Genomic DNA, 24,213 nt, shown 5'->3' on the forward strand with positions numbered 1-24,213 from the left:
TGTATGCACAGAACAGAGGGGCGGCGTGAGCGCAGCTCATTATCATTTAAAGTCATATGCACTGAAACAGCTTGCTGAAAACAGAGCTGTTTTTGACCATATATGTGTTTTCTTCAATAAGTGTTTTCTTACAATACTAATGAGAATTTTTAATTAAAGTATATTACAAACTTTTAATTTAGACCCTAAAGAATCATATTAGCTTGTACAAAAATGGCATTATATGACCCCTTTAAAACTTGACAGCTCCAATCCCCACAACAGAGCACCTACAACATTAATCTAAGGGTCTACTTTTGGGTTTTATCATGGAAGAAAGAAATGTGGTTTTGGAACAACATGTGGATGACCATTTTAATTTTGGGGTGAACAAATCCCTTAAATTGCATGTTGATGCAAAACAGTGTAATTGCAACAATAAGCTATGAATTCCTTCACACTGTAATTCAGTGTATATTTAATGCACAATCCCACTGGAAAGGCTGCCTGTAAGAGTTTGTCCACCCTTTGAATGAATATACTGTGATCCACATGAATACAGGATCTATTTGGCATATATGTACCGTGACTTGGAAGGGGCTGTTGGGGATGTGCTCTCCACCGAAGCGCACACAGATGACATATTTCCCAGGCTGGGGTGCTGTGTAGAAGATGTCAAATGTTCCATCTTCATTTTCAACTACGTCCACATCCACCTCGCCTCCATCTGGAGTGCACACTGTGCATGTCACCTTGCCCTTCCCAGCGGCCTTTGCATCCACAGTGATGACAGTCTGCTCTCCAATCTGAATAGTTGGACCAACACCAGCTCCTACAGAATACAGAGTGGTTTAGTAACAGGTAATATGCAGGCAGATGTTTTGTTATTAGGGAGTTTAGTACCCATCCCTCCATAGTAACATTCCACCATGCACTAGATGCAAAATATCTGGAACATCAAGGCAACAGATGGCTTAAGAAAAGTAGGATCCATCACCACCAGTGGTTCTCAACCAGGGGGCCCCAGGAATCTTCCAAGGGGGCCACAGGATTACTTTAATCTAAAAGTTTTAAAATTAATAGATTTTAATATTAAATTTCAATGCTAAAAAAAAAAACAATCAAGATGTTAACTAAAATATTTTATTTTCCTTTAAGTATTGCTTTTAATGGATTAATATACAGTTCTTGACTCACAAAATTAACCATGGATAATTTAAAATAATCAATATTTCCATTTTCTGTAAATCAAAAATCTGTCAATTACAGCAGAAATACAGAAAATATCTTCATCTTCAAATAATGTGTTGGGCAAATGGAGGCTTTTGAGTAAAAAAGGTTGAGAATCACTGATCTAGACATCTTTTCCTCCTCTGTGACTAAAAAGATGGATCCACTATCCTGGTTTCCGTTGCCTCAATTTCCAGAGTACTAATGTAATACAAAAATGAGAAAAGCTGAGAGAGAATTTATTTTATATATATATATATATATATCAGTACTATTACATTCCATCATACAGGCATATTGAAGACCTAATACAAGAAGTTAGTGATTAGTCACCTGCAGTTGACAACTAATTCACTATTGTACTTTAAGTCATTTTGAAGTGGCAGGAAATGCAAGATAACCTACATGTCTTAGCTAAAGTAGTGGATAGGACGGCAAAAAATATAAGCCCTTTACTATCAAATTCAATGCAATTTTGCATGCAGGACCAAACTATAAGACTAGAGCATTATTCAAAGCGCTTACCCAAACCGTGACCTCCAATTGAGACTGAGACCGTGAAGCAGAGCAAGAAAAAGTGAAAAAGTAACAATCAGGGCAAAATACAACAAAATGTGTGCAAGAGATAAAACAGAGGTAGGGAATGAAGTGATGGGAATGTGAGCAGCGCTGCACAGGAGGTGTGTGTGTCTGGGTGGGGGATGAAGATGAGAGAAGTACACAAGCTTTACACACTTTTACACAAAAGAACAAAAAACACTTTCCCTTGTGAAAACCAGCCTGAACATTAGGTTTCAGATTAGACAAAAAAAGGCTCAAAGAACACAGTGGAGAGTCATCAAAACATTTAGTTTCCAGTGACTCCCAAACCACAAGATAGTCTGCCAGTATACACACTGGATCAGAATAATCTTAAGACACCAGAAATGGGTAAATAAAGAGGCACATTGGCCCTCTCTGTCTGGCAGTCTGGCTCACTTTGCATAAAATACATATTGCAATATGAAAAACAAACAAAAACAACAGGATTTTTTACCAGATTTTATAGCTGTAATTGGAAAAGAATTAATATTTTAGAGTGATTAGTGTGATTTTGTTGGGGAGTGTCTGCATAGAAAACGAAAATGTCAAAAAGCTAAAACTTGAGCAAGAACCATGCTTTCAAGGTTGAACAATTTGGGAAAAACTTTACAACCTTGAATGTTCACACTTAGGTATAATCCTCACAAGAACCAACTTAAACCTCTTTCAGTAACCATAAAGTGAACAGAGCTTAGGCCAAATTCCCACTGTTTGCGACCCATTCAATATGACTACAAAATTATAAATATGATTCTTATTGTGATTATTATTAAAAAAATACACAAAATACATTTCAATAATACAATTGCAGTGTGACATTAAACAATTTAAATTCTCTTAAATCTTTTAATAAAAAGTTACAATACTAATATTTACATCTTGATTTCTACATTTTTAAAATGTTAAACCATTGTGCTTTTACTTTGGCAGTTTGCAAACAATGTGTTGCCGGTTTCAGAGTGAAGCATGGCACTGCGTGCAGCTCATGATAGAATTAAAACATGAAAAAACGCTAAAACACTAACCGCAGCCATCACGATTTGATCACATTAAGCCATACCGCAATATCGATTTTATTCCGATATATTGTGCAGCCCTACTATATATTATATACTTTCAGATTTAGAGCTCTGATAGCTCAATAGTTCATTCAGAAATAAATGGAAATGGGTCTCCATGGTACATATGGTTGTAATCAGTAATGTACAGACTGGTCATTTATGTTGACTTATAAGACCTGATCATTACATACCTGTGACTGTGCATTTGCTGGCATCTCCTGTGGGCAGGGCTCTGATACGATATGGGGAGTACGGGATCTCATCACCACCATACTTGATGAGAATAGTGTAACGCCCGGTCATGTCAGGTACATAGGACACAAGGTATGTCCCATCCTGATTATCACGAATGTTAGCCTTCTTTGGCTTCCCTTCAGGGTCCTAAAATAAGCATTAAAGAAACAAACAATTCATAAAAGGTTGTAAGAGTCAGCAGCTACTTTATGGCTGTAAAGAGAAGCATCAGCTCACAGTGATCTGGACAGCTAAGAGTCCCTCTCCTGCATCTTTGGCATCAATAGTGAACTCCACGGGCAGACTGGCAGGCACACCAGTGGTATTCAGACCTGGACCGCTGGCACGGACCTTACTAGCATCATGAGTGGGCAGAACCTTCACCTTATAAGGACTGAATAAATAGACCAAAAAGAGTGTGAGGGGAAATAAAGAGCAAGGAAGGACAGGAATCAAGGGAATTTAAAAATGCACCAGGCCTGCTATGATACCAGTAGTCGATGCTAATGCCAATTTCAACATTACAGCAATCTGCTATTGAATACATTACTTTATGCTGTTAAATATTAATAAACAATAAAAAACACCCTTAAAATATTTCTCTAATTGACAGTAATCGCTATCAATGCTGTAGCAAGTATGATCGTTACATTTATACATTTATTTATTTTTTATTTAAGCATAGACTTTCTTTTCTTTGGTACTGGTACATTTGACAGAACTAAAAACTAAAACACTAAACTCTTTTGTAAACCCATGTCAGTTTCTTTCAATGAGTATCTTAACCTAGATTTTGCAATAAAAATAATGGATAAAATAAAACCGATATAAAAGATGATCAAGATCCATTTAAAACAATAATTTTTATTCTAGACTGACATTAACACTTTCAAGAGTGTCCTAAAAAGAAACACACGACAGAGCATAATGTGATCTAAAGTTGAGAGACATGTAAAAGGGTGGTGTGACAGATGTGTGGGATTTCCTTTTACCTTTGTGGGATCTCCTCATCAGCATACAGGACGTTAATTGAATACGGCCCCTCCCTGGTGGGTACGTAGCTAACCGTGTGAGTCCGGTCACCATTATCCACCACCTCAACAGGCTCCACGACTCCTTCATGACAAACAGTAATAGTCACAATCATCCGATTCAATGGAGGGAAAAAAACATCCAAAACAAACAAGATGACTCTTAGGTCATGGTCTCACCTTTGGGTCCCTGCACTCTGACCTGCAAAGGAGCCACTCCAGCCTTGCTTGCATCCACAGAAAAGACCTGTGGGATATTGGCACGGACGTTGTTTCCAAGCCCCTGACCCTGGCATTTCACTTTAGTTGCGTCGACAGTATCGTGGACAGGTACAGAGAAAGGGCTTCCTGTAGGGGGGTATAAGATCAAATAAATAAATAAATAAAATAAGATAGAAATAAAATCATTCAATAAATAATTAGGGTGTAACAGATTGTAGTTGACCCGTACGGACCAGGCCCCATGCTTTGGCACGCATGTGATTCGCAGAGATGCACTCTATGACGGTTCAACTCTGCAGTTAAAGTTTGTCATTTGCATGCATTTAGTCTTGTCAATTTACACATTCAAGTGCAAGAAGAGGCAAAAGAGCTCAACTCGACTCTGTTATAGCACACAGCTGCTTTTTTGTTTTGTTTTTTGGCCCACCACCACCCCCCCTCTTCGGAGGACAACTTTATTTTTAATAAAGGAAAAAAATATATACACAATATATTACAATACAGACAATAGATTTATATACAGTGCGTAACCATTCACCCCATTTAGTGAGACCCTGGGTACATAAGTGGAGGGGGGATTATAGCACCACGTACAGAGTGTATCACGTACATACAAGACACGACAAGGTGACAAACAACAACAAAAATAAGCTGTTTGAGGTGAAATGTGTTTTGAAAACATGTTATGCATGAGTGTGGATCGTATATGCCTGTGTATGTATGAAGTGATAGCTGCAGTAACGGAAGGGGGGAGGTATATGTCTGGTAATGTACACTGCTTATAGTTAGGTTTGTGTGATATTAAGAAATGTCAAAATGTCAAGAATGTCAAAAATGGGGACCAGGTGTCTTCAAAGGCTGATATCTGCTTCCTTCTGTGTGAATTGTGTTTCTCCATTGAGATGTGTTCTGAGATTAAATTTGTCCAGTGATTGATGTGGCAAGATTTCTTTGATTTCCAGTTTTGGAGAACTACTTAGCAACAGCTAGAGAGATGAGCAACGGATTCCTATATTTTTGTGAGATATAGATTTCGGAAAGGTCGCCTATAAGACCGCTGCTGTTCAATAGCTCAAAACCACAATTCATTCCTCTTTTGCATCACCTTGAATGGTCGGACACGCCCAAAATTGTCAAAACACCCGTCTCGGCAAGTATTCATGTAAACGCAGTCATTATATCTTAAGTGAATGTAAATGGTTAAGAAAGAAATAGGATGTGTATCATTATATTGAATCCATGCATTAGGTCTTAAATTGAAAGCAGCCTATAGAGACCTGATGCTGTCTGTCATTAATGGTAATCAATGGGAAAAAAACTTAGCTTTAACCAAGATTATTCCATATTTAATTTATACAGTGAACAACACTATACAGTGTTATTTTACATTTAATTACTACATTTCTGTACCAGAACACTACTGTTAGACTTTTTTATATTGTATTCATCTATGCGTTTAGTGTATTTGTTCTTATTTTATTACTGACTGTTCACTTTTCTTTAATAATGTTTGAACTTTAGTTAACTTTAGTAACGTGTGCTTTAAGTAATAAATATGAAGCAGTTACATTTTGCCTATCCAATCCACAACTCAAAAACAATAATATGACCCTAACCGGGAGTTTTGTGATCCTTTGCATCACTAATAAATAAAACACTAACAAATGATGCAAAAATACTAACCAGTGATTGGTTGGCCTCCATAGGTAACATTGAGGTTGTATGTGCCTGGCTCATATGGGATGTATTCAACACAACAGCTGCCATCTTTGTTATCAGTGCAAGACATTTTGGCCTCAGAAGGTCCCTCCATAGCAAGCCCCAATCCACCTGTACCAGCCCCACTGCACAAGATACAGACGAGTAGTGAGGCAGAGAACCTTATAACCAGATGTACTGATGCAGGGACTGATGATTGAATCAAGAAAACAGCAGCTCAAAATTAACCAAAAAGCAGAGTGCTGAATCTACCCACCGGGTCTCCACTGTAAACTTGTTGTGTTTATTGGTGATGCCAGACTGAAGTCCTGGGCCATGTACACGCACACGTGCAGGGTCACAACCCTCGGTCACCGGCACACGGAACGGGCTCTTTGGAACCGGGCTGCCATCGTAAGCGACCTCAACACTGTGTGTGCCTTAATATATGCCACAGAAGATTAGAGTAAATTCAATCTATAATTTTACAATAATATACTACATTTTTACAGATTTTTAAAAGTGGTGCATATCCTCGTAAAACTTACTACAAATGATGCCAAGATGGATATGATACAATATATTAAAAAATAAAATAAAATAAAACACTAACAAATAAAATTAATAATTTTAAAAGCTACAAATGAATTCAAAGCATCGCATTATAATTTAAAGTACAAATTAAATGCAATTAAATACATTTAATAGACTAATGTTAGTTAAGCATTAGATGAAATTGATGATTTAAAAATAGAAGAAATGAAAACGGAAACTCACCCTCCTCATAAGGTGTGTACTCCACTTGGTAAGTCCCATCTCCCAGGTCTCTGATCAGAGCTTCAGTGTGGTTGCCTGATGGGTTATTGATGCATGTCTTAATATGATTGCCACCCGTTTTGGTGAGAGCACGAGCATCCACAGTGAAATCAGTAGTGGCCTCCCGGAAAACACCTACAGTTGAACATTCAAAGTGACCAAGTGAGCAAAGATAAGTAATTCCTGTCTTCTAAACCTGAGAAGACCACACTACCTTTGCCCTCCACTCCAGGTCCGAACACTTTTACTCCACTGGTTTCCACAGCAGGCTCCACGTTAAGTTTGGCTGGGAAGTTTGGCACATCCTGATCCCCGTAGCGAATGGTGAGGGTATAAGCTCCGGGGTAGAGAGGGATATAAGTGATGGTGTAAGTTCCATCCCCATTGTCTTGAATATGGACTTCAGCCTCAGTGCCATTGTCTGAGATGATCTCTATAGTCAGCTCAGCAGGACCAGCATTAGTGCAATCGACCACAAACTTTCCTGGCTCACCAACCTTAGCTCGCTCCAGACCTGGCCCAGAACATCGCACCTACACATGAGAAGAGACGTTGGGATATGAATAAAAAAAAAAGTGCATTTGTTCTACAACTAAAGCCAATGAGCAGATCCAATGCCAAAACCACTCACTGAGAAGTTGTGCAACATTAGGCAAATTACAGTTTGTAAAATAAACAACCCATAAGAGCTTTTCCTGAGGCCTTTTTGTCATCTTGTAAAACCAGCAATAATATTTAATTCCTAGGTTGAGCAACATTTTTAAACTGCCTCACCTTAGATGGGTCAGTGGGTGCAATGGCTTCCACGGGGAATGGACTGCCAGGGATGGGGGCACCATCATATGTCAGTTCAACCTCATAGGGTCCCTTATCTCTGGGGATAAAACGAACCTGGCTGGTTTCTGGGCTCAGGCCTGGTTCAACTTTACAGGGCACTGATTTGCCAGATGGACCTGTAACCTTTGCGCCAACCTTGCCCTGACCACCTGCTCCTTTAGACTTGACCGCGATGTCCTGATCCTTTCCAACAGCCATTGCTGGAGGGAAAAAAAGAGCATATAATTTGACTTTTAAATGGGTGTTCATAACTCAGGTTAATTGGTCACAAACTAGACAAGGAAATTGATAACTTACTATTGCCAAGACCAGCCACTTTAACTTTACTGAGGTCCAGAGATGGGGCAACTGCTACAGCAAATGGGCTCTTGGGAATGGGATCACCACCATAGGTGACATTCAAACCCATATTGCCCTAAAGAAGAAAATTAGCACTTAGATTCCACAGGAAGTCAACGGATAAATTATATTTAGTAAACAGCTCAATACCAGACATCATCAGGCATGGAAAGTTGAAATATCAAACATGTACTCACCTGTTGGACAGGGGTGTATTTAACAGTGTGGGTGCCGTCATGATTGTTGATGACGTCAAAGTCACGGACCGCCTCTCCCTTGTTGGGTCCAGTGAACTGAGCATCAAGTTTAGCTTTGCCTGCGGCCTTTGTATTTACAGTGAAATGAGTGGGTTTGTTCAGCTCCACACCTTGAGAAAAATAAGAGCTTTTTTTTCACTATTACAGAGATTACCTTTAAACTAAAAACAAACTTTAGGGTGAAAAAACTTTTGGTTTATTTTGGGCTTTATTTTTAATGTAACAATGTGTTAAATCAAACTAAAATAAATTGATAAATAAAAAACTTAATTTACTTTAAAAAAAACAAAATTACAAACATGATGGCTTCCAGAGATGCCCATGTTAGTCTTTGCCATTAATCTCACCAGTGCGGCTGAGTCCAGGCCCCTCTGCTTTAACTTTGCTGGCATCATGAGAGGGATCGACCTTGATTCTGATGGGAGTCATAGGAATGGTCTAGAAGAAAAAAAGGTTTGAATAAATGTAAGAAACCCCACTAGACCACTTCTCCACATACACATGTATTTCCTCTTACCTGATTAGCAAACAGCACCATGATTGTGTAGCTGCCTGCTCCAGGGGGAGTGTATTTGACAGTGAATGTATCATTGTCATTTCTAATGATGTCAAAATCAATGTCAGCCTCAGCAGGTCCCACCACACCTGGAGCACATTTGATGCCTATGCTGATGTCACCTAGACAGAGACAAAAAAAAAGACTAAGCTTACTTGCCCATAAAAGACATGATTTATGTTATTAGTTCACATAGTTCTTTTAAAGTTAAAGCTCTTACCCTGTCCAGCCTCAGCGCAATCCACAGTGAAGTATGTGGGTTCAAATGCCTTCAGGCCTGTCTTGGCCACTCCAGGTCCTGATACTTTAACCTTATTGGGATGGCACCCTGCCCCAATATTCATCTACACAACAAATACAGTGAAAACACAAAGTAATGCACTAATGTAACAAACAGCAACGGTAACACTTGAAGCTTATACAGTATAAAAGTGTTTTAATGAATTACTTATGCCTTGTAAAGCACTGTATGATCTTATAAATTAGTAAAACACCTTGAGAAATATATTGCATTAAAACACAAGACAAACAAAACTAAGGAATCTGCAAATATTAAAATGCATATAATATTATGAAAATACATAATGTGATAGTTTACATAATGAATACCTTTATAATACATAAAGACTTCAAGTAAAGTGCTAGTACAGATATGGTTAAGATCCATATCCATAGAATTACTGAATTACTACCCACCCTGAATGGGCTCTCTGGGATGTTGATTCCACCCCATGACACCATCACAGTGTGTTTGAGAGGTTTGCGAGGTGTATAGCTGCAGCTGTATGTTCCATTGCCATTGTCCTTCACCTGAACATCCACTGGGTTTCCATCACGGTCCTGAGAGGGAACGAGCTTGTTAGTGCTTGGATTTAGAGAGATTTAGGTCAGTCATGAGCAATAAAGCAAGATTAACACCTGAGCTTGAATCTTTAGAGGAGCTTTGCCACCTAGTTTGGCATCTACGGTGAACTCAGCTGGTTTGCCGACAGACAGGCCAGAGCTCTGCAGACCTAGACCATAAGCCTTCACCTGAATTACAAATGAGACACCAATAGCCTAATTTAAATCTGTAGAATATGGACTACCAACTGCTCATATTAGAAATCATTTTCACATCAAACCTCTAGAAGGAAGCCAGATTCATTACCTTGTCAGGATAAAAGTCTTTTCCTGGAGCAGGCTCGATTTCAGCCATGAAAGGGCTGAGCTGGATGTCCTCGTTCTTACAGAGCACATGAACGGCATATTCACCCGGTTCTGTGGGCCAGTACCTCACGTCACAGGAGCCATCTCCCTTATCGTCACATTCGATCTTAGCCGGGGAAGGGCCCTCCACTGAGAAACCTGAACGGAGAATTCCCAAAATTGAGACTGCTGCTCTGGATTTACAATTCAAAACGGCAGATAAAAGTAGACCAAGCTAGTGGAGCATACCCAAAGTGCCCACATCATCCCCAACAGCTTCCACAACAAAGTCAGCGGATTTGCCTACAACACCACTCTCTAGTCCTGGACCCCATGCCCTCACTGGCTGTGGTCCTGCTTCAGACCCAATCTTCACCTCAAATGGGCTGGATGAGGGATAAGAGACATTTAGTCTAATCACCTCTAGTTTAAACAGTAGATCATGGCACTAGCAACACCGAGATTATGGGTTTAAGAACATGGACTGAAATGTGATGCATGTCGCTTGGGATAAAAGCACTTGACCAATGTATAAATTAAATATAAATGTGTTTTACCTGCGTGGGATGTGCTGTCCGCCCCATGTGATTGTGATGATGTAATTCCCAGGTGTGGAGGGGTAATACTCATAGCTGTATTCGCCATCTCCCAGATCCTTCTTCTTACAGGGCTCCTCAAGACCCTCTGTATAATAAATACTACAGTTGAGTAGCTAGATCATAAAACATCTAGTACTATAGCATGGAGTTAATACAGAGGGCTCTGGCAGTGTGAATATGTAAATAGGAGTGTGGTGTCCACTCACTGGGCCCTTTGATGGTGACTTTCAGTTCTCCAGTACCAGCTCCTTTGGTGTAAACCTTAAACTCAGCAGTCTCCTTGATCCTCAAGCCTTTAGGCTGCAGACCACGACCCTTGGCTTTACACAGGCTTGGATTACAGGCTGGTTAGAACAGACAATCAAGTTAGTATAAATTGTAGTTAACCGTGTACCCTTCTATTTACAAAAAGAAACAGAAAATAAAGCAAGGGGCACTCAATTACTAATCAATACAAAAATAACAAATACAATTCTATTTTGCTCTATATTGCTACAGTAAACAGTCATTTTCTTATGGAGCTAAAAAAAAAAAAAAAAAGCAATTACAAGAGTTTAAAACAAAAAGTTACACTGTCTGATATAAAGTTGCACTGTCTGATATAAAGTTGCAACTGTGAAACACAATGTCACAATTATGAGGAATGGTCCATTTCTGATTTGTATTTAAGGCTTTACAGCCTCTATACGGTCATGACAGGGTTGAAACATACTAACTGTCTGTGCAAAGTTGGGTAAGTGCTAGTTATCAAAATAGTCTCATGTTAGCAGCATGTATAAATGTCAGGAGTATTCTTTTGAAACTGTATTTGTTTAACATTATTCTAATTTAATGCCTTGCAATACAGACTTTTATTGTTTATAAAAACAAAGCTTTACAACAGTAATGCAGAGTACAGAGTGACTAGTCAATTATTTTATTCTTTGATACCAGAAGCTGTTGATAGAGCAAAACTTCTATTGAAACTATTATTTAAAAAGGAAGGAAAACACTAAGGATGTTAGAGGAGAGATATTAGGCTCTGCTCATGGTATAAATTCTTATCTTTTTGTCTTGATCCAAACAGCCTTACAAGAGGAAGTGTTTGTGGTAAAAATTATTCAGCACTGTACAGTGCTGAATAATACTGGTGGAAAAACTGTCTGATAACAAAATGCTATTTTAATGTTCCATTTGACTACTGCGCCACACACTACTGAGTCACAAGAATTTTGCTTTGCTTCCAACGCTACGGATAACATTGTCTACACATCTCCTGAGAAACGAACATCTATTTGCACTTACATGGACAGTTAAACATTTTCAGGTCAGTATAATCAGTGGTCCAAAATGATGTTACTGTAATTTCACTGGCACTATATAAAATGTAAAGGGTTTGTTGCCTAAAGTGAGGGGCAACTGAACAAGAAAACAAAAGGACATTGACAAAAGCAGCAGGTCAAGTACCCAAGACATATCCAAGGAAACAGGAAATGACATCAAAAGCCAAAAGGAGGCCGATCCAAAGAGAGAAGGAAAGATACCAGTGGATGTAGACAGCACCCATCCTTCAAAAGGAGAGACACAATTTCCAGTGAAGAAAAACAGAGGAAAAAGACAGCAAGAAAAGCAATGCAGACAAAAGAACATGCAGCAAGGACAGATAACAAAACTAAGCTATCTTTGTTTTATACAGAATATTCAGTGGTAATGGCTTTTCCGTGCCTCATTTAACTGAATCCTGTGTGTATATCCTCTTGACCTACTTCCCTTTCCTGCCTCTCAAACTGAATACAGTCATGCTTAGCTCTTCCCTGGCACTTACCCTCTCCCACATGGACTGTGTAAGGGCTCTTGGAGATCTGGCCCCCAGCAAAGGTGATATAGATGATGTGCTGGCCCTCCAGAGTGGGCTTGTAGGTACATCGGTAGCTGCTATTGCCCTTATCCTCAACACTGCACTCAACAGTGTCCTTCTTTCCACTGGGATCCATAATGACCACCTCAACCTCTCCTACTCCAGCACCTGAGAGAGAAATCCGTTATGTAAAAAAGCCTATTTTGCCTGTACCACATTTACATAAAAGAAAAAGGAAAATACTTTTCACCCATTTAATTTTTTACGAAACAAAGTGCTAATTTTGCTTGTTATCGATTCATTAAATATGCCCTTTTATTAGATGAAATATTATATAAATATTATTATTAGTTTATTTGTTATTTTGATTAAATAAAATAACTATTTTATTTATTTAGATAACTTCAAAATATAGATTATTTTATCCAAATAAAAAAATAACATGGGAAGCAGCATTTCATTTTTGTCTTTTAATAAAAATAAAATGCTTATTATTGCCATTTATTTTAAAATAATATTTAGTTTTTTGTTTAGATAACATACAGGCAAAATGTATTTTGTTTTATTTTCTTTATTCTATTTTATTTAAATTTCACATAAAATAAAGTGCTTATTTCTTTATTTTGCATCTATGGAAAATTTACATTGATATCAACCAAAATAATGCTATTTTTCATCTAGACTGTCACACAATGCATGATATACTGTGGGCAAGTACCAGCTGTGTAGACGTCAAAGTATGTGGTCTTGTTGGCAATGTTGCCTGCAGGCTCAAGTCCTGGGCCCTGGGCAGTGACCTTGCTGGAGTCTCCCTGAGCCATTCCCACATCCACCTCAAATGGACTCTTGGAGATGTGTTGTCCTGCAAACAGCACAGTCACCTAGGACAACAGACACAGGTCAGTCTATTAAAAGCAAGGAAAGACTGTTTCTTCCACACTTAAAGGCACTGCCCTTATTTTGAATATATCACTTTGCGTTTTGTCCCATTCTATGTTTTCTGTTCTCTATTTTCATCTTTTTTAGGTGTCTTTAAACTTTTAGGTACCTTGTGTTGTCCAGTGACTTTTGGTACATAGAACACAGAGTAAGTGCGGTTCTTGTCATTGTTGGCAGTGACTTTAGCCTCCTCGCGGTGGCCGGCTGGGTCTTCCACGTAAACCAGTACCTCACCCATACCAGCGCTGATTGTCTCAACAGTGAACACAGCCTTCTTCATCACAACATTACCTGTGGGCTCAATACCTGCATGGCACAGAACAATATCTTCTCTTAACCAAGAACTGACTCTCAAACATTAAAATGATATCAATAGCAGACATCACTCAACTAAAAACCACAGTAAACAAAACTGCTATAAGTAATTGATCACGATTTACCTGGTCCATATGCACGGGCCTTTTTGGGGTTGAGTTTGGGCCGCAGGGGTGCACCAGGCTTGAGTTTGGCTTTGGGGAACTGGGACAGATATGTCATAACGGAGTGCTCATCCACATTGGGATCAACAATTTCTTCTGGAGTGATCACCTAGTGAAGAAACAAGGCATGTGATTTAGCCCAAACGCATGCAATTAGTTTAGACTTTGTAAAACAAGTTAGTTTTTAGTAAAAGTGTTATATGGTGTCTTGAAGCCAAGTCCACATGGCAGCAGGAAATGTATGAAGATTGGCAAAACACACAAGAAGAAAAGTCTGTATCATAGTAACTTCTACCCAGAGGACGGAAACATATCTAACCACATGCATAACCGACGGCACGCAATACACCAGGCTTGGCACGCATCGTAACAAAAAAAAACCTCACTGGGTAGTTTCAGGACATCAGTAGAGAAAAAGTGATTTGACTCAGTTCAAAACGGCATGTGGGGTGTCAGAGCCGAATGATTTTTCATTTGCTTTCATTACAATTTAGGTCATGATGAAACCACAAAAGCTATGGTTGTTGCACTAAATTAGAAACACATCAGGTAGGGGCTCTAGAACATTGTTCTCTGGTTGTTCAGTAGTTAATGAAAAGGCAAGAGATGACTGAACTCAAATAAAGTACCTGAGGAACACCAAGCCAGTCATCAGCCTGCTGCATGGCCTCCCTGGCATTGTCCACAGGCTTGGTCTGATCCCAGGAATCCCAGTCTGGACAAAGACCTGCAAACAAAAAGAAAAAAATAAACTAATTGTATTTGGCCATTAAAGTTTTCTAAGGACTGTTATTAGACTAGTTTTTATATACATTTATATATATCCTTGTCTTGCATAAAAAAGATGCTCATTAAAAGGTGTTAAGAGTTTGATTAACTATTTAAGTTTGAATCATTTCTAAGCAACAGTATAAAACCGATTTAATTACACAAAACCTTCAGAAAGGTACCTGCATGGAGTTCATTCAGTGTTCCTTGTCCATTCTTACTTATATTATTAATTATGTAATAGAAAATCATCAATAGAAAACAACATTCTAAAAAAATTATAATTCTTGGCTAGATTTCCCAGGCCTCATTATTCACGTAGACTAACCAGAAGAATTTAATACTAAGGGTTTCAGCCCTCAAGTGGTATGAAAAGATCTTGAGATCTTTCATAATTCCCAGATCCCCCGTTCACCTGGAGCACAACTGTCCACCAGCGCGCCAAGGGCTTTCCCTGACTGCCAGTCGCGGCTGAAGTTGGTGATGGGCAGCTCGGGCAGCTTGTTCTGTATCCATCCGAGCAGCCTCTGCTTGGGCGTCTTCTGCTTGCTTTCTTCGGTCTCCTCCTCCTCGTCCCACATGGGCATGGAGATGGAATAATGCAGGATAAGTGTCCATATCAGACCCAGGATCAGCTTCAGGTTCCCATCCACTATGGCCTTACTGTCTGTAACACAGATGGAGAGACAGGTTACACAGAGACTGCCAAAACACATTGAGGTAAATTTATCCTTAATCATCTGAGAGCATCTGAAACCCATAAAGCTGGAACAAATCTTTTTACCATTCAGCGCAATATGGTGCAATATGTTACTGACCATCCTGGAAATGGTCACCAAACAATGAAGTGTTTGTATCTGCACTGCATATTTGAAACATTCGGACTTAAAGCTGGCACGACTTCAGATTTAGTGTAGATAATAATAAGAGGAGACATTTGTGGATTAAACTGTCTAGATGGTTGGCACAGTCCAATCTGAGGGTCTTTTCAGGACAAAATTTAAATTTCAAAGAGCCAGATGAAGCCTTATAGCCTTTTATTATAAGTTCTGCTATAAAAAGAGAGGGAAATAAATGTAAACCCATCTCCTCTAGTCACTTCACCCTGTGTTGACATCAAGATCTGAACACAATGATCTACACCCTCATACAACACTTTCACACTTCCCTTTCCCTTGGCATTTCTCTTTAACAAGAGCCTACGCCCATCCAGAATGTGGTTATAGGCTTGCACGTGTCTTGAGTCACAAAAGACAGATGAAACTATTCAAAGCACAGACAGAACACTCACACTGTATCCTACACTGCATTTAATATATAAGTGAGGTCAAATCCAAGCTGGGACATTGAGAGAATCAAGAGATATTTGAAAATAATGTGGATAATTGTTCACTGATAGCGCTTGCATGCTCTTGGGGGTGGACTAGGGCAGGGCAGGGCAGTGCAGTGCAACTTCCTGTTATAACTGAATCATGCTCCACTGAGGATGCAGTTAACCTTTGCAGGGGACAAAAGGGAGGGGAGACTATTTCAATGTAACATAAATTAATGTGTGCTACCAGCAGTGAGGAAAAAGGAGGTAAAACTTTGATTTGGCAATAGGTAGCCATAGTAACACTCCTGAATTCACATTGTAGATTTTAGATTTTAAAAAGTTAGTTCACCCAAAAACAGTGTCATTAAATGATTATCCTCATTTAGGTTCCAAACACATGACTTTTAATTCATATTTGAAACATTTTGGTCATGCAACAAAAAGATTCTAGTTGTTAAAATAAGTTAATTTCAACATTTAATGAACACTACAATAAAATACAAATGTCAGAAATCAAAATCAAAAGAATCATAAATACTGTAACAAACATTTTTGATCATTGCTATTGTTAATTAATGCATTAATGGGGCTTTAATTTTAAAGTGTTACTGGTATTTTTAATGAAATTGAGATCTGTACCTTCATTGAAATTTAATTCAATCAAAATCTAAAATAGAAATAAAAAATATATATATATAAATTAATCCACAGTGCTCAAATATGGTAAACACTTGGATTACACCGTTCGATTCATAAGGATTGCTTTTACAATTCGCATGACATGAGGGAGAGTAAAATACCATTTTAATTTGAGTAAACAATCATTTTAAAATCTAAAAAAGCTAGCGCAGAAAAAACATTGTCACGAAAGAAAGCACTTGATCTGTTCAGAAATACTCCAAATGAATGCATTGTATATTGTGAGATCTCACATAACATTTTATCCCCCTCCTGACCCATTCCAGTTATCCAACAGTGCTTGTTTGGCCATCTAAAATGGTCACATTTTTCTCTAGTTCTGGTCTCCCGGTGTGGTTCACAAACCATGAGCCCCCAGAGTCTGATGGAATTCATCTTGGCTTCTGGTAAAGGTGCTGTTGAACCTTCTCTGATCCCTTTATTCTCAGACCAAACACACTGGGCATGCGATTCAGCAACAGGGCAATAATACGATAATTTATAAACCCATAAAAAAGTGCCATTATGGTTAATGCTGGAAGGGGAAGTTTAAACATCACCAAATTCTTCGAGAGTCAGCTCAAATTGAACATCCTGTAGATCATGCAAACTTTGTGACTCTGAAGAATCTTATTACTACAAGAGCACTAAAGGGAAAAACAAAATGTATGAGTGAAATATTAGAAGCAAACCCATAGTCAGGATAATATAATAGTGTAGACTATGATGAGTGACTATTGCAGTCTGATTCACTGCAATGCCAGTGAAATGAAGACAGAGAAATAACAAAAAGACAGAATGAATGTCTTATTACATGGGAAATTGTTGGTGCTTGTTTAAGGTTTTAGAGGCGGACCTAACAATCAATGCAAGCCAGGGCAGGGCTTACAAAGACATCCTGAAGGCCAAAAATCCAATCACAGACAATACAATTAAAATGATCCACAGTTATTTTCTTACATGCAGCATATTTTTTGGCCTTTAGGGCCTTGGGAGATGATCTACTTCTGACATCTCAAAATCCTTTGGCGGTTTGTTTTATCTGGTCAAAGTCAGAGTAAAGACCTTGAGACTCACTAGAATTGGCTATTGTGCCATCTTATTCATCACCCCCCAGCAGCCCTCCCTCACTGACAGAACCGCGTGCAGGGCTTTGTGGTTCCCACGGAAATATGTAAATGTCAAATGTTTCAGGAGGTCTTTTTGGGGTGCATTTGGAATGGGGGTAGGGATGTTTGAATGAAGAGTCTGCTAGTCTGTCTTACTCTTAGTCCTGTATAATTAGGCTGATTTAGAGTCATGACCACCAAAAGATGATCACAAGCATTTCTTAGGGTTCGGTCACATTGGATGCGTACTTGCGTTTATAAATAGCTGAATGAAGTGCATAAATGGAAATTAAAGCAACATTTCTACACTTTAAAAAAAGCTATTGCTCATGGGGTGAGATGTTTAAATAATAATAGAAATAAAACGTCAACCTGCATGAGTAAAAAGACTGGCAAATTATTATTATTTGTTTAATATTTATATACATACATATATATTTATATACACACACATATACACATATATATATATATATATATATATTTATTATTATTATTATTATTATTATATACACACACACACACACACACACACACACACTTATTAAGTGCAGACTGACCCAACGGCTTATCCAAAATAAATAGACTGAGTGCATAAAACTATTAATCTATATTAAAAAACAACAACTATGGATTATAGATAGAGTCAGACTTGAATTTTTCAAAAATATTGTCAAAGGAGGTTAACGCATTAGAAAATGCTTGTGGGCTGTAGTGGCGATTAATTTAGAAACAACTTATTGTTTTCTTTTTTTCTGTAAACTAGTTGACCACACTAACAGACTATAGCTGATTTGGGCATCACCAATTGACCATCCTGAACTAGATGTGGGAGGGGGTTGGAAGGGGATACAGGCCTGGTGACGCACTGCACACATTGAAACATGACAGGAATCTGTGTTGCTGCAGCATTCCCACCACACACTGCAGGAAACATACACACAACCATGATCACACTCATTCCTTTTAAGGACATTTGTGCTCACAGCTCTCCATCAAATTCCCAAAACATGAATCTCATGTCTGAGAGAGAATGCTGGCAGTGAGTAAGAGAAGATAAATCAAAGGAGACTGAGAAAGAGATAGATGACGGAAAGAGAGGGACAGTCAAAGACAAAATATACAAAGGACAGCGATAGCCTGTGCCCAAAACCCAAGGAAGCGGCATTCCTGTCCAATCACTCGATGACTAAACAAGCTGTTTTCTGCATGAAGGCATTATGACGTCATGTCTGATGACCTAAAACAAATCCAAGTGAAATTCAGACAAAGCAAATCGGCAAAGTGTCCATAAAGCTTATTTCTCAGGAGACATGACGAGTCATAAAACATTTTTAAATTAATTAAGGTACAATTTTTCAACTGGGTCCCTTTAGTAATGCATTAACATTAACAATGAGCAATATTTGTGTTATAGTCTATTGATCTTTTTTTTAAAAAACTAGTCAAACTATTCATTCTAAGTTCAAGTTAACAAATGCAAGCATTTAATGTAAGCAAATGGAACCTTATTGTAAAGTGTTACCAAATTTATTTAAACCGCTAAATAAAAAAAATTCCACTTAGAGTCAAAGGATTGTGGGATAAAGGCAACGGTATGCTGCTGATCAGATGAAGGGGTCTTGGTAGAAAGGATGAACACTATATTCGGATGTGCTTTGTTACCTTCCTACCTCCATATACTGCCTGCCAAGCCTTTGGACAACCACAAACTTAGACAGAAGGGGACTGGGACAGGGCTGGTGAGTTGTGGCCTTCCTGTTTGATGTTGGAGTGCTGAATCATCAGATCAGAGCAGAAATTCATTCCCATGACTCACCGTCTGTCTGGACCTGCCAAATAACCTCAGCCGCTCTGACATCAGCCCTCATCCTTGACCCAACATCATAGGACAACATACATACTGCAGATGTCTGAAGACGGGAGGAGTGTTCATTCATACCAGGATATACTGTATTTCATAGGAAAATGTCACATATTTCAGTTCGATAATTAGCCTTTCATTCACAAAGTTGGTCATTTTCCAGCAGCGGGGGTTTCATGTTTGCACACAGCTGTGGAGGAGGATTGAGGAAATTGCACACATTCCAAAAAGGTCTATGGTCAGGACGTCTATACACAAACGCAATCAGAGACAGAAAATTCAACAAATCTGATTTAATGTTTTTCACTTTAATGGCAGTACAACATTTCTCCACCTGGGAGCAAAGTGTCCGCAAAGACACTAGCTCTAGTCAGTATGTTTCTTTATCTAATATCTGCAGTTTGAAGAACCTAAAAAAGCATGAAAACAACTGTTGTGCTGAAGGTCTTGATGAGAACCATGTGGCACAGAAATGGCGAATTCAGATCATCCCAGCTTTGATTTTCAAAATAGAGCACATCCACTACACGATTTTAGGAGCAAGAACTTCCTTTTCTTCTACTTTCTATGACTTCCAAATGTCCCTCCCTCCTTCTCACTCTCTCACTCTCTCGCTCTCTCTCTGGAAATGTTCCCCTTGGTTTTTTAGCCTTAAAAGGGCAGAAGCAAACTTGATCCTGGCAGGCCACCCATTCCTTTGCACAGGGGTTTCTGATTACAGCAGGGAAAGGGAGGGAGTAGGAGGAGGCAGGGAAAGAAAGAGAAAGAGGGAGGGAGGGAAAAAAGACTAGAACAGAAAACTGCTGCGGTAGTACTTTTGTAAAAACCCCATATTGACAGAGCGGGACTGTCATTTGGCTTGGATGTTTAGTGTCTGGATGGAACCCAGTTCCATCAACTTCACCTCAAACAAGAACCCAGGAGAGTATGTGTCCATATTAAACATACGATTTGCATTACATCAAAGCCCATGGAGAGTGTTTAGTGCCACAATCCATATATCACGCAGGCATACAAGGCAAGTCTACTTTTTAACAAGATCGCAAAAGATCTAGCCACGTTCAGTTATATTTCCGTTCATCAGTAGTTCTGCCAGTGTGACTGTGAACATAAATCTCTGCCTTTAAATAAGGGTGGAGACAAATGCCTTCGGACAATCTGATACGTGCCACTTGTGCTAGATCCTTTTCCTAAAGCCATCATGGGTGAATCACCCCCTACCATCTCCATTAGAAAATACTTACAAGGAGTTTTACATCAGCAAGCAAAAAATTGGGGTGATGAATTCTATGGGTTGCCGGATCAAGGAAATGCCATGCGATTATACCCATTATGAAAGCCCCAATCAACACTACTCCACCCTTCCTTGAAACCACTTGCACTTCTCTTATTTGCTGTCCAGTCCCCTTTGACACACCTCCCTTCTCCCAAACTGAATACATCATATCCTCCATCTAAAAATATTGCAAAAAGCTTCCCATTTCTCTGCATTAGCTTAACAACTCCAGCCAAATTCAATTTCTTATCCAAAAGGAGTGGGAAAACTGAATTGCAGCAATCTCAGCTCAACGGAGGAAGAGGTTATCCCCCTTTCAAAAGTTTCCTAGCCACAGTCTATTCTACTCATCTTGATTCACCGTCTCCTGGTTGAGTCCCCATTTATCTGGTCTACCTACCTATTTGTCTGTCTCGGTTTGTTGTCACGAGGCTTTTCAGAGTATGCGCGTGGCAGATGTCTTCGTGTGGTTTTCCATGCAGCTGTTTTGTCTAGCAGGGTGACAATGCCCTTAAATAAACCTTTTAAAGGTTTTACAGTAAAGTGGAACTTCAACGTCTGAGTCACAGATTCATTCTAGTGCAAAATCACCTTACTTCTTTGTTTATGCAGAAATTTGGAGATTCAAGTATGACCAATTAAAAGAACACAGAAGACAAACATAACGGCAAAACCACATTGAGGTTGGGTTGCACGACTTGCCATTGGGTGCTTTCCAGGGTGGTGAAGGGTGTGAGGGTACACAATCACGCACACTTGTACACATGCCACTTATTCATTGGTGTAAATACATAAGAACACCCTATTTTAGTTTATGCCAACTTTACAGATATTTAAAGCAACTGCAGTCACATGGAAGTCCTGTTCAGGAGCACTAGAACATAGCAGTTTGGGCTCTAGAAATAAAGATCAACAAATGTATGCTTCCATAGTGTGATTTCAAGTTCAATGCCTAAGGACTACCCATACTCCTCACAGAAATCCACCATTGAACCACCAAAGCAGACATAACTGGAAACCATGCCAAAAGAGCTCAGCAGCAAACTCCCATTCCCATGAAGCATTGCACATAACGTAACTGGGTCAGACTTCCTACTAGATACTTGTGTATATTTTCCATTAAACTTCAAATATATTATATTTTAATTCTTAAATAGCTTGATAAGATTGTTTTTGATTTGACTGTATAATACAAAATGCTTCATGGGATTTTAGTTACATCTAAAAAAAAGAATTAAATATAAAAGACATTAAGAGTGGTCTTTTACCATTGTCCTTTTCTTCATTTTCAGACATTTTATTTTACTTCAAATCAATGTTGTGATTCATCTCAAAACTGGTTGGTTCAGTTCATGTCTTGGAGCTTTATTTTCTTTTTTTAATCCCCATGGAGAAAATGAATGGGAAACATACTTCTGCAATCAAAGCAGTTGAAAAAGTGTCCCACTGCTGTGCTCATAGGCGTAATTCTATGGGGGGACAGGGGGACACGTCCCCCCCAATATTCAACGAAGGGCAATTTGTCCCCCCCAATATTTGATCATATTTGGGGCGCGTTTCCATTACAGATTTGCGCAAAACTTTTGCGATATTTTCTAAATGTCGATAAAAAACTATTGCGAAATGACGGCATTCCATTAACCGATGTTATGCGACTAAAACGACTTTTTTTCCTCTCGCGATAAGTCATTCCAAAAATCATGGCAACGGACGTTGGTAGGTTTATAGCCTATATCACAGCCCCCGCATAGACATTATTATTATTAATGGAAGGAGACGTGGCGTGTTATCCAAGCGTTAATGGTAGGGAAAGACACGGAGTTCCTGGGTGTTTCTCCCTCATTTCTGCTCCGATGTCTTGATTGTGGCATTTCTTTGAGGTTTAGACACTGATCAATATAGAATGACTTTATTAATGTCATTATATAGATCAGTGGGTTTAGAGTCCAGTAGACTATTCCTGTCATTATTGTTTCTTTTATGAATTCAATAAAGAACTCTGTCTCGTATTATGTCCAAACAGTCAGTGTACTTGCATTCATTTTTCTTATTTAACCCGTAATTGCAAAACGAAAAATGAACGGTTGTTGTATTTTTAAAACGCAAAGGTGAACACCAACATTTTAGTTTGACCTGTAGGCCTACACCAAATGCTGCAAAAAAAAAAAAAAAAAAAAAAAAAAAAAAATATATATATATATATATATATATATATATATATATATATATATATATATATATATATATATATATATATATATAAAGGGGCAAAAAGTCATAAACAAATATCTGAAAATTCGTCTATCTCTCTCTCATATATATATATATATATATATATATATGAGAGAGAGATAGACGAATTTTCAGATATTTGTTTATGACTTTTTGCCCCTTTATTAAACATTTAAAATATTCACAAATTAATATGGAGAAAAAAAATGTAGATTTTACTGGTTTTCTAAGGCCAAATTAGAACCTGGAAATTATATTTTTCCCGCAGTGCTGAATGAGAAGAGCCATAACCACAGCCTACAGAAAGGGGATGTATAGGTGAGTTAGGCTATAATAAATGTGTCTGAAAAAATAACGAGGCATTTTAATTGTTTATTAATAAACTATTGTTTTCCTAAATCAGTGTCGGCTAAAAACATATCTCCATCTCCGGATGCACCTTTAGAGAGAAATGCACCTTTCATACGGATTACATAATCAGAAGGTATTAGCTTTCGATTCGAATTTGTTCCTTTTAAAGTGGACATTTAAAGCTTCAGTCTACAAAGGCTATATAGCCTATCAGTTCTCGCGCTTCAGTTCACGGAGACCATGAACCGCGCCTGATTGTTTTATTTTATTTTTACAAAAGCACATCGTTTTCTTGTTATTGTGAGATTACGCAAATACAAGTAGTTGCGAATAATGTATTATTATATTCTGTATGACCAGAAATGATAGAGTATTTTAAGTTGTTTCGACTGTTGATAGGAAAATGCAAGTTCTCGCGGCCGCGCCTCCGTGCCATCCAGTGCGCGCTCCACACCCAGTCCGCAGACACACTTGGATACGCGTCAAAATCTTGTGTTCATTTGTGATAATCTTAGCCCTATTATTATTGTGCAACCTGTATTATGAATGAAATGTGACGAATTGCTTTGTTCCTTTTTTGGATAAAAGCGTCTTCTACATATAATAAATGTTATAATAATGATGATAATTATTATTATTATTTGCGGACAAGGACCCAAAACACACCGCGTATTCTAAGTCAGGTGACTGTAAATGCGCAAAACCCGTTTCCATTGCAGTTTTGCGAAATATTCCT

At 38.5% G+C, this 24,213-nt stretch overlaps 1 protein-coding gene across 1 annotated transcript in view; it reads right to left on the minus strand.

The window, feature by feature from the left end:
• Positions 1–446: 446 nt before the first annotated feature.
• flna (filamin A, alpha (actin binding protein 280)) overlaps positions 447–24,213 on the minus strand; it is a 32,628-nt gene continuing 8,861 nt past the window's right edge. Inside the window, exons 3-30 of the mRNA XM_056244997.1 lie at positions 15,068–15,319; positions 14,514–14,611; positions 13,846–13,993; positions 13,515–13,711; positions 13,185–13,347; positions 12,434–12,634; positions 10,836–10,973; positions 10,588–10,714; positions 10,280–10,416; positions 9,993–10,189; positions 9,761–9,874; positions 9,539–9,682; positions 9,063–9,186; positions 8,804–8,964; positions 8,634–8,724; positions 8,227–8,396; positions 7,988–8,105; positions 7,628–7,890; positions 7,068–7,386; positions 6,815–6,988; positions 6,315–6,477; positions 6,023–6,183; positions 4,298–4,465; positions 4,079–4,202; positions 3,324–3,480; positions 3,044–3,233; positions 1,735–1,758; positions 447–811 (exon numbers count right to left, since the gene is read on the minus strand). Of these exons, the coding sequence (XP_056100972.1) occupies positions 447–811; positions 1,735–1,758; positions 3,044–3,233; positions 3,324–3,480; positions 4,079–4,202; positions 4,298–4,465; positions 6,023–6,183; positions 6,315–6,477; positions 6,815–6,988; positions 7,068–7,386; positions 7,628–7,890; positions 7,988–8,105; positions 8,227–8,396; positions 8,634–8,724; positions 8,804–8,964; positions 9,063–9,186; positions 9,539–9,682; positions 9,761–9,874; positions 9,993–10,189; positions 10,280–10,416; positions 10,588–10,714; positions 10,836–10,973; positions 12,434–12,634; positions 13,185–13,347; positions 13,515–13,711; positions 13,846–13,993; positions 14,514–14,611; positions 15,068–15,319 (4,688 nt within the window). The remainder of the gene's footprint in view (positions 812–1,734; positions 1,759–3,043; positions 3,234–3,323; positions 3,481–4,078; positions 4,203–4,297; positions 4,466–6,022; positions 6,184–6,314; positions 6,478–6,814; positions 6,989–7,067; positions 7,387–7,627; positions 7,891–7,987; positions 8,106–8,226; positions 8,397–8,633; positions 8,725–8,803; positions 8,965–9,062; positions 9,187–9,538; positions 9,683–9,760; positions 9,875–9,992; positions 10,190–10,279; positions 10,417–10,587; positions 10,715–10,835; positions 10,974–12,433; positions 12,635–13,184; positions 13,348–13,514; positions 13,712–13,845; positions 13,994–14,513; positions 14,612–15,067; positions 15,320–24,213) is intronic.

Source organism: Rhinichthys klamathensis, unplaced genomic scaffold (assembly GCF_029890125.1).
Source record: "Rhinichthys klamathensis goyatoka isolate OS25496 unplaced genomic scaffold, OSU_Roscu_1.1 h1tg001207l_1, whole genome shotgun sequence".
Taxonomy (NCBI): Eukaryota; Metazoa; Chordata; class Actinopteri; order Cypriniformes; family Leuciscidae; genus Rhinichthys; species Rhinichthys klamathensis.